We start from the raw sequence: 10511 nt of genomic DNA, 5'->3' as shown, positions 1-10511 counted from the left end.
CCTTCCTGTGCTTTCTAAGTCTCTTTCTCTCTAACTTGGAATGAATCTCTCTCTCTCTCTCTCTCTCTCTCTCTCTCTCTCTCTCTCTCTCGAGGAGGAGGAGGAGGAGGGGGAGGAGGAGGATCATCATTTTCGGCTGTTTTGGAATGCGGTTCCCGAGATTCCCGGATTAGACGATGCTTAATTTAACAGGAAGAGGAGAACTTGGAGTAATGTTTCTCTTTCTTTTTTCCCGTGGAGCTCTTTCGAGAACTTGTATTGCTTCACAGTGTAAATATTATAAGACGATCCTGAGCTACAGAACATATAAATACAGTGAGGATTATCAAAAATATTATTCTATTTGATATAATGATCTTCAAATTTAACGTCAGACCTTAGCAAACTGAGGACTTTTCAAACCTATTTTTCTAAAGTATTGCCTTGCGTTACTTTGTCATGAATCCTTACATATATTCCTAATTGTTCCTTCGCAAGGATCCTTGGTGCGTTACTTTGTTAAAAAATACTTTGTCTTTTTTTTCCAGTCCTTAAATGATGTTTCCTCGCTGTGCAATGTTGCATGTGTTCCTTTTTCGAGAGGATTGTTGTCTATTGATTCTTAAGGGTCATTAGAAAAAGTGTTTCTATGTTTAATATTGTTGCATATTTTTGGGTTAATTGATAATCGAGGTGAATTGAATATTTACGTCCATCAGTAATTAAAATAACAATTCTTTATATAAACAAGGGAAATGGAATATTTACGTTCATCATTAGTTAAAGGAACGACTCTTTATGATATAATCAAGACGGAAAAACTAATATTTACGTTCATCAATAGTTAAAAGAACGACCCTTTACGATATAATCCAGAATGAAAATTGAATGTTTACGTTCAGCAATAATTAAAAGTACGACTCTTTATATATAATCCAGAGGGAAAAATTAATATTTACGTTCATCAATAGTTAAAAGAACGACTCTGTGATATAATCCAGAGGGAAAAATTAATATTTACGTTCATCAATAGTTAAAAGAATGACTCTTTATTAAGATATAATCCAGAAGGGAAATTGAATGTTTACGTTCATCAATAGTTAAAAGAACGATTCTTCGTGACTTAAGTATCTCCAAACACCCTCTCCTCCCTCTACCCACTCTCCAACATGTAGACTGAATGACGGGAGAGAGGAAGGGAAGGGGTAAAGTTCTTACCCCCTCCCACTCTCCTCCCCACTTCCCAAGAACCCCACCCCCTCCCAATAGAGGGGAAAGGGGATAGGAAGAGCATAGGTAAAGGGGGTTTCACCTTTCACCCCTTTCCCCCCTTCCTACCCTTCCCAGACACCTCCCCTTCCCAGCCTCTCCTTCCCCAGGGACCAACTCCCCTCACCCCTCCCACCTCCCCACCCCTCCCCTCCCCGCTCCGGCCAAAGACTTGTGTGTAGGATCACCGATATAATAAGGCAGCAAGCGAGGATGCTGGGACCTCTCCTCCTTCCTTCCCCTTCCCCTCCCCTTCCCCTCCCCTCCTTCCCGAAACCCGAAAGTCTTCAAGTTTATCCTCGTGACCAAGTTATTATCTTGCCCTAACTTTAGGCTCCACATTAGCATTTAAGTAGACCAACAACACCAGCGCAAGGTGGCGAAAATTACAAAATCGATACACGGCATTTGGTAGGTGAATTATACACTGTTTGGATGCGGAGGGCAGAAGAGGAGGAAGAGGAGGAAGAGGAAGAGGAGGAGGAAGAGGAAGAGGAAGAGGAAGAGGAAGAGGAGGAGGTAATTATGAGGAGGATGAGGAAGAGGAGATGAATAAGAGGAAGATGAAGAGGGATAAGAAGAAGAAGTGGTTGATGTATACCCTTCTTGATCCTCTTTCTTCTTCTTCCGTTCTTCTCTCCTCTTCTCCTCTCCCTCTGATTGGATGCAGAGGGGAGAAGAGGGAGAGGAAGAGATGAAGAGGATGAGGAGGAAGAGGAGGATGAGGAAGAAGAAGAGATGGATAAGAGGTAGATGGAGAGGGAGAAGAAGAAGTGGATGATGTCTTGGTCCTCTTTCTTCTCCTCTCATTCTTCTTTCTTTTTCTCCTCTCCCTCTTATTCTCCTCCTCTTCTGCTTTCTCTTTCTCCTCTTCCTCTTATTCTTCTCTTATTCTTCTTCTGCTTCCTCTTATTATCCTTTTTCTCTTTTTGCTCTTCTCTTCTTGTATAGAACCTAATGTATCTCTTCCAACATTTTTATTCTCTTCTTCTCCTTCTTCTTCTTCTTCTTCTTCTTCTTCTTCTTCTTCTTCTTCTTCTTCTTCTTTTTCTTCTCGTTCTTATTTTGACTTTGGTGCAGGAATGCATACAGGAGAAAGACGAAGGAAAACTGTAGAAAACTGGAAATAAAATAAAATTAGTTTAAATTAGATTAAACTCTCCAACTTGATTTATATAAAATCAATATAAGATCAAATGAAAATTAATATAAAATATAAATATTGAATATTAACTCTCAAAGAAGTTAAGATCGAACAGGATCGAATTCATTTAAGCTTCAGGGGAAGGATTAATTTTTGATCGTATGGTCTTAAATGAACTTACGATATACATATATATATATATATATATATATATATATATATATATATATATATATATATATATATATATATATATATATATATATATATATATATATATATATATATATATATATATATATATATTTATATATATATAATTATTATATGCATATTTATATAATATATATAGAATAATCGGAATTATTTCCAAAAATCAAACTTTTAGTGAAGTCATTTCACGAATAAAATAATACAAAATAATCTGAATTATTTCCGAAACACCAAACTTTTAGCGACGTCATATCACGAATAAAATAATACAAAATAATCGTAATTATTTCCAAACCATCAGATGTTTTAGTGACGTCATTTCACGAATAAAATTATATAATAAATTAATCGGAATTATTTACAAAACATCAGATGTTTTAGTTATATCATTTCACGAATGAAATAATATAAAATAATCAGAATTATTTCCAAAACATCAGATGTTTTGGTGATGTCATTTCACGAATAAAATAATATAAAATAATTGTAATTATTTCCAAAACATCAGATGTTTTAGTGATGTCATTTCACAAATAAAATAATACAAAATAGTCGTAATTATTTCCATAACATCAGATGTTTTAGTGAAGTCATTTCACAAATAAAATAATACAAAATAGTCGTAATTATTTCCTTAACATCAGATGTTTTAGTGACGTCATTCCACGAATAAAATAATATAAAATAATCTAAATTATTTCCAACTTACTCAAGCTTAAACAGGAGGCGATAATTGCAAGCTTATTATATAAGCCGAAGCTTTTAGAATTAAGCTTAAAAGACGAGGTGATAAATATATATAATTATTTAAGCTTTTTTTGCTTACAGTAGACCTCCACGCCATCTAGTGGGTGGAATTGTCACCATTTTCTTCAGTGGGTGAAAATCGTTGCCGGCGGCGTAGGAGGGATTTTGTTCAATTCGTAAGAGGAAGGTTGCTTGGGGGTGGGGGGGAGGGGTGAGGGGGATGTTTGCCGGCGTAGGATGGCTTTGGCATCAGCCGAGAATTTAAAGTTGGGTCTTTAGTAGAATTTGTTAAGTGAATCGCCATCTTATTTGTATAAGTAATAATGTATAAGTATGGTTATGTATACATTGTGAGTGTGTGCGAGTGTATGTTTGTATTCATGCATGCAGTTCATGTATCCTGTATTATACATGTATATATATGCATGTATGTATATACACATGTGTATATATATATATGTATATATACATTGGCCTACGTATAGAGAGAGAGAGAGAGAGAGAGAGAGACTTTCCAGAGAGAGAGAGAGAGAGACATTTCCAGAGAGAGAGAGAGAGAGAGAGAGAGAGAGAGAGAGAGAGAGAGAGAGAGAGAGAGAGAGAGAGAGAGAGAGAGAGAGAGATTCTTTCCCCAGATAGAGAGAGAGAGAGAGGGAGAGAGACAAAGACCTTCCCCAGAGAGAGAGAGAGAGAGAGAGAGAGAGAGAGAGAGAGACAGAGACAGAGACTTTCCCCAGAGCGAGAGAGAGAGAGAGAGACTTCCCCAGAGAGAGAGAGAGAGAGAGAGAGAGAGAGAGAGAGAGAGAGACAGACAGACAGACAGACAGACAGAGACTTTCCCAAAGAGAGAGAGAGAGAGAGAGAGAGAGAGAGAGAGAGAGAGAGAGAGAGAGAGAGAGAGAGAGAGAGAGAGAGAGAGAGAGAGAGAGAGAGCTATATGTAAGAACAACAACACCAGCAATAATAACAGCAGCAATAACAACAACAACACCGCCAAGCGGTCATTATCATTCGGGGGTCGGAATCCCCGGGAATTCGGGAATAAAATAATGAGGTGTCTTACACCGGACGGGAACAAATGACCGGCCTCGCTTGCTAATCGCCACCAGATAATTACTGTATTAAAATGATGGCAGCCACTGTTATTAATTTTCCTTAACAACTTCATCGCAAAATGTAATTATCTCCTGTTAATTACGCCTTCCCGTTATTCTCCGTGGGCGTGCGGGGCTGGCGCGCGCGCGTGGGCGCAGCGGCGCGCGTCTGTGATTGATATACGCTTGGTTAATCGTGAGCTTAAAGGAAGTGTCGTGAGGTGAGAAGCATTTATGAGGTTTTTTTTTAGGAGTCTTTTAAGGGAGCCCGGGTTCGATCCCTGAGCGGGGCAGCGCGGTTTAGGTATGTTTCACGAAATTCACCGCGAGTTCGCACGCTTTGATTCGCACTTGCGCGCGCGTAAATGCGCTTACTTACCGTGGTATGTACTGAACTTCTTAAGATGAGATGCATCCGTGTACTTGTATAAATATGTTAACAGGGAGCTCGGGTTCGATCCCTGAGCAGGCAGAACGACTTAAGCATGTTTCACATTCATGCATTTGTATTATATGTGACCAGGTAGCCCGGGTTCGATCCCTGAGGGCGGCAGAATAATTTAGGAATGTTTCACGTCCATGCATTTGTGTTATATGTGACAGAGAGCCCGGGTTTGATTCCTGAAAGGAGCAGGACGATTTAGGCATGTTCAACACTCATGTAATTGCACAGTATTATATGTGACAAAGGGACCGGGTTCGACCCCCGAGCGGGGCGGGACGATTAAGACATGATTCACATAAATGCATTTGTATTAAATGTGATAGGGAGCCTGGGTTCGATCCCTGAGCGAGACAGAACGATTTACGAATATTACAAATTCATGTATTTCTATTATGTGACCACGGTGCCCGGGTTCGATCCCTGAGCGAGACAGAACGATTTACGAATATTACAAATTCATGTATTTCTATTATATGTGACCACGGTGCCCGGGTTCGATCCCTGAGCGAGGAAAATCACTCTAGGCTTAAAATTTATTATACTTGTTGACTTAAATAATAAATTATGTACCTGGTGGTCAGAAGACTGTGGTAGAATGCAGCAATCATGCATTTGTATTATATGTGATCAGGGTGCACGGGTTCGATCCCTGAGTGTGTTGTGTTTGTGTGTATTTGTTATTGTGTATAAGTGCATGGAAGTGTATGAATGTTCTTTGGCATTATATAAGCTTTAATTTCCCATAAGAGAGAGAGAGAGAGAGAGAGAGAGAGAGAGAGAGAGAGAGAGTCGGATGCAACGAAGGAGAGTAAAAATGGTTCCTCCCAGATTAGTCCTTTTGAGCCAATGAACAAAATGGACGAACTGACTGAGAAATGCACAACTAATATCTCATTTATTCTCTCTCTCTCTCTCTCTCTCTCTCTCTCTCTCTCTCTCTCTCTCTCTCTCTCTCAAAACATGAACAAAATAAAGTCTTTCTATAAAACTATTCTGAATTCCACCTCAGGCTTCTTCAATTCACAATATCCTCATCCATTCTCTCTCTCTCTCTCTCTCTCTCTCTCTCTCTCTCTCTCTCTCTCTCTCTCTCTCACACACACACACACACGAACATAAACAAAAACATAAACAAACAAAGCAGTTACATTATAAAGGTACACTGAGTTCCACCGCAGCTTCTTCAATTCACAATATCCTCATTCATTCTCTCTCTCTCTCACTCTCTCTCTCTCTCTCTCTCTCCCTCTCTCTCTCTCTCTCTTGCAACCATCCCTCCTCTCCGGATGAGTTATGGCCAGGGCTTAGGTCGGCTATATCTGCATCATTATTCCTCTAATCCCACATTATCAAACTAATTTAGAGCTGCTGCAATATACACCACTGTTATCCAAGGTAATGCCCCGAGCCAGGCAAAAAGATAATTGTGAGAGGTGAGGGGGGGAGGGGAGGGGGGGTGGGAGAGGGAGTCCCGTGGGTGGGTAGGGGCGGAAAGAAGAAGGAGGGGGAGGGGTGCCAGAGGAAGGGGGAGAGGAAAGAAAGAAGGAGGAGGAGGAGGGGAAGGAGGAGGAGGAGGCGATCTTGTAGGTAGGAGGTCCTATGAACTTGGAGAGAGAGAGAGCAGCAGTGGGCTGGTTGGTTTTGGGTGGTGGTGGGTAGGGGCTTAGGGTACGGGTAAGGGGGGCATTCTGAGGGAAGGGGGAGAGAGAGAGAGAGAGAGAGAGAGAGAGAGAGAGAGAGAATTTTATTAGAGAATTATTCCTAGCTGTACCCTGTTATACGTTCGGCTTAGGTATGAGAAAATAATAAACAAGAGGAACACTCTCTCTCTCTCTCTCTTTCGGTCTTCGTGGGAGGGGGGAAGGAGGGGGCTAATCATCCCCCCTCCTCAGTTTGGCTTGCTTTTGGCCCTCCCCTCACCCCTCCCCCTCGCACTCCCTTCCCCAAATTCCCTGCAAGAGGGATGTGCATGGTGTTTCTCCAAATGACCGTTTTCATATCGTGTCTATGAAGCGACGACCGGCGCGTCGTAGATTTGATGAAGAAGAAGAAGAGGAGGAGGAGGAGGAGGAGGAGGAGGAGGGAGAAGGAGAAGAAGAAGAAGAAGAAGAGCAGTAGGAGGAGGAGGACGAGGAGGAGGATGAGAAGGAGGGGGAGGAGGAGGAGGAGGAGGAGGAGGAAGAGGAAGAAGAAGGAGACTTTGCAAGAACATCAACATTAGATCAACCAGCGACGAGTAAATAAACCAGGAGACTGAGAAGAAGAAGAAGAAGAAGAAGAAGAAGAAGAAGAAGAAGAAGAAGAAGAAGAAGAGGAAGAAGAAGGCGGAGGAGGAAGAGGAGGAAGAGGAGGAAGAAGAAGAAGGAGGCGGCTTTGCAAGAACGTCAACATTAGATCAACGAGCGAGGAGTAAAAACAAGAAGAAGAAGAAGAAGAAGAAAGAAGAAGAAGAGGAAGAGTTTACCGGAACATAAACACAAACATCAACATCATTAACATTTACATCATCAACATCAACCAGAATCAAAACAACGAAACATTGCGGAAGGTTCAGTCTCTCTCTCTCTCTCTCTCTCTCTCTCTCTCTCTCTCTCTCTGAAGGAAAAGGAAGGGAGGATTCCCCGGGGAGCCGTGGGGGAGTAATTAATGTGCAGGAGAGAGAGAGAGAGAGAGAGAGAGAGAGAGAGAGAGAGAGAGAGAGAGAGAGAGAGAGCGTTGTTTAGCCAACTTGTTTTTCATAAAGTGAATATTCAGAGGCTCCTAAATGATATCAAGAGCTAAATTTTGATACCGGGGCCGAGGGAGGAGGAGGAGGAGGAGGAGGAGGAGGAGGAAGGAATAGAGAGAGGGGGAGGAGGTGGAGGAGGTACAGGAACGGCTTAGGAGGAATGAATGGGGTACGATGGAGATGAGATGGAGATGAGATGAGGAGGGGAGATTTTCAGGGGAGGGAGGGAAGGTTTTTTTTTTGGGGGAGGGAAAGGGGGGGAGGGTGGTTTATTTTTGAGGGGAGGAGGGGGTTTATGGAGGGGAGGTGAGGATTGGTTTATTTTGAGGGAAGTTTAGAAGGAGGGAAGGGGTGGTTTATTTTTGATGGTTTATTTTTTGAGGGAGGAAGGGGGTGGTTTATGGAGGGGGAGGGAGGGAGGAGGATTGGAAGGGGTGGTTTTATTTTTGAGGAGGGGGGGGAAGGGGGATGAGGATTGTTTTTTTTTTTTTTTTTTTGAGGGAGAGGGATGGTTTATTTTTGAGGGAGGAAGGGGAGGGTGGTGCATTTTTGAGGGATGGTAGGGTGAGAGGTGGTTTATTTTTAAGGGAGAGGAAGGGGAGGGGTGGTTTAGTTTTGAGGGAGGGGGATAGTGTATATATTCTCAAGTATTTCTAAATATTCTCCTTCAGCAACTACTGACATTTTTAGATGTCCTGAGTGAGAATATTCTCAAATAAATTCTCAAATATTTTCAAATATTCTCCTTCAGGAGATGCTGACATTTTTAGATGTCCTGAGTGAGAATATTCTCAAATATATTCTCAAATATTTTCAAATATTCTCCTTCAGGAGATGCTGGTATTTTTAGATGTCGTGAGTGAGAATATTCTCAAATATATTCTCAAATATTTTAAAATATTCTTCTTCAGGAGATGCCTACATTTTTAGATGTCGTGAGTGAGAATATTCTCAAATGTTCTTAAAAATATTTTCAAGTATTCTCCTTCAGAGGATGCTGACATTTCTAGATGTCCTGAGTGAGAATATTCTCAAATGTATTCTCAAATATTTTCAAATATTCTCCCTCAGGAGATGCTGACATTTCTAGATGTCCTGAGTGAGAAAATTCTCAAATGTTCCTAAAAATATTTTCAAATAAATGTTCCCTTTCAGGAGATAATGAGATTTTGAGGGTCCTGAGTTGAAATATCACCAAATATTCTCAGATATTCTTAAATACTCTCAAATATTCTCCATCACGAGATACTGAGAGTTTCTCTGACAGCTAATAAACTAATTTACAAAGTGCATTGTTTGTAACACAAGACAGAACACAAGGGCATGGCATTATAAAACAAGGCGGGCATTGAGACATAAAACAAAGTGAATTTGGGCATGTCACTCTGGTCAATACCCAGAGAAGGCGAATTAGAAGACAAAAAAGCGTTTGACAAACCAGCTCTAAAAGACTTTAGGAACCATTATGTACTCTCTCACAAGTCAGAGAGAAAGAATATATCAGAAAAAAAAAGATTTTTAGGAGTCTGTAGAAGTCCTTCCCAAATCACTTGAAGGAAGAAGAAGAAGAAGAAGAAGAAGAAGAAGAAGAAGAAGAAGAAGAAGAAGAAGAAGGATGTGGAGGTAAAATGACACCCCCAAAAAAACAGGAGGGTCTATATCCTTAAGGGAAAATGGAAGACGAGAGAGATCCTTCGGACTTAATCCTATTCTTGTACGGGAGAGTCCTCGGTCCTCTGCGGCCGGATTATACTCCGGAGGACCCTCTCTCTCTCTCTCTCTCTCTCTCCCCCTACCCCTACTTAAAAAGTCGAGTACCCAGGGCATTGGCTGTCAATTATTTAGCGCCCTCGGAACTGCTGCTCCCGCTGATGCCGACTCCGCTTCTACTGCGCCTGCGCGTCCTCTCGACTCTTAAGATCGTAATATATAGCCTCCTCCGTAATCCCCTTGTGACTGACAAACCGCAGCACGCCGGCGGGGATGTCCTGACAAAAATGGACCGCCGGAATGGAGAGGATTCGAGGGAATAGGATCAGTTGTAACGGATTTGGGATTAAGGATTCCCTGTAGTGGCCGACTCCCTATGGAAGGATGTTTATAGGATGATAAGCCAAGGTAGAGGGAGGAGAGGATATGACGACAGTTTTTCTGGAGTGATTTTGAGGACAGTTTGAGATTTCTTGAAGTTCATCTGCTGTAGATCAGGTTTAGGATTTAGGATTTGTGGTGACAGTGGGTCCTATGGGATTTATAGGATGATAGCTAAGGTGTAGGGAGGATTAAATAACAATAATATTTGGGGATTAATTATAAGAATTTTATATCTCTTAAGGTATCGATGCACTGTTCCTCTACGTAGGTCTGGAAAGTTCAGTTATTTGATTCCGAGGTTATGTCCCAAATGATACAGATAACGAAATTTAACTTACATATGTCAATTGTTATTATAAGCCCTTAAATTTATCTATTCATTCAATTAACTCTTTATTTTCCTGTGGCATAGATAGGCGATAAATTCAAATATTAAAAAAAAAAACAATTCGGACATTCCAGTGCTAATGTAAAATTGGATTTAAAATTTCGAATATTTCGTGACGATAAATTGCTGCGTTGAGTGAAGAAAAACTCAAAATTCAGACTGAGTCTCAGATGACCCTCGTAGACAGACTGACAGACTGATTATAAACCAGCTAATAATAGGCCTATGCTCTGGATGCAAATTATTATTTTTATTTTTGCTGTATCACTTTTCTCAATTATCTTATTATTTATTTCCATATTTATTTATTTTCCAGAGTAAATCATCATTTATTTCACAGTACGTCATTTCCATATCCTTACGCAGGATAATATTCACAAAGAAATTCCTATTTCCTCAAGCCCTGGGTA

General features: G+C 40.7%; 1 protein-coding gene across 1 annotated transcript; it reads left to right on the top strand.

The window, feature by feature from the left end:
- Positions 1-1683: 1683 nt before the first annotated feature.
- LOC136839927 (uncharacterized) lies at positions 1684-7365 on the top strand. The gene is made up of 2 exons (XM_067106203.1): positions 1684-1767; positions 7141-7365. The coding sequence occupies exons 1-2, from the start codon at positions 1684-1686 to the stop codon at positions 7363-7365; spliced, it is 309 nt and encodes a 102-aa protein (XP_066962304.1).
- Positions 7366-10511: the final 3146 nt, after the last annotated feature.

Source organism: Macrobrachium rosenbergii, chromosome 7 (assembly GCF_040412425.1).
Source record: "Macrobrachium rosenbergii isolate ZJJX-2024 chromosome 7, ASM4041242v1, whole genome shotgun sequence".
NCBI lineage: Eukaryota > Metazoa > Arthropoda > Malacostraca > Decapoda > Palaemonidae > Macrobrachium > Macrobrachium rosenbergii.
This window is presented reverse-complemented; position numbering and strand designations above follow the sequence as displayed.

Excerpts from the sequence above, each read along its gene's own strand:
- LOC136839927 (XM_067106203.1), top strand. The coding sequence starts at position 1,684 with ATGCGGAGGGCAGAAGAGGAGGAAGAGGAGGAAGAGGAAGAGGAGGAG. Across the intron at positions 1,768-7,140 it reads AGGAAGAGGAAGAGGAGGAG|GAGACTGAGAAGAAGAAGAA; the intron begins GTAATTATGAGG and ends TAAATAAACCAG.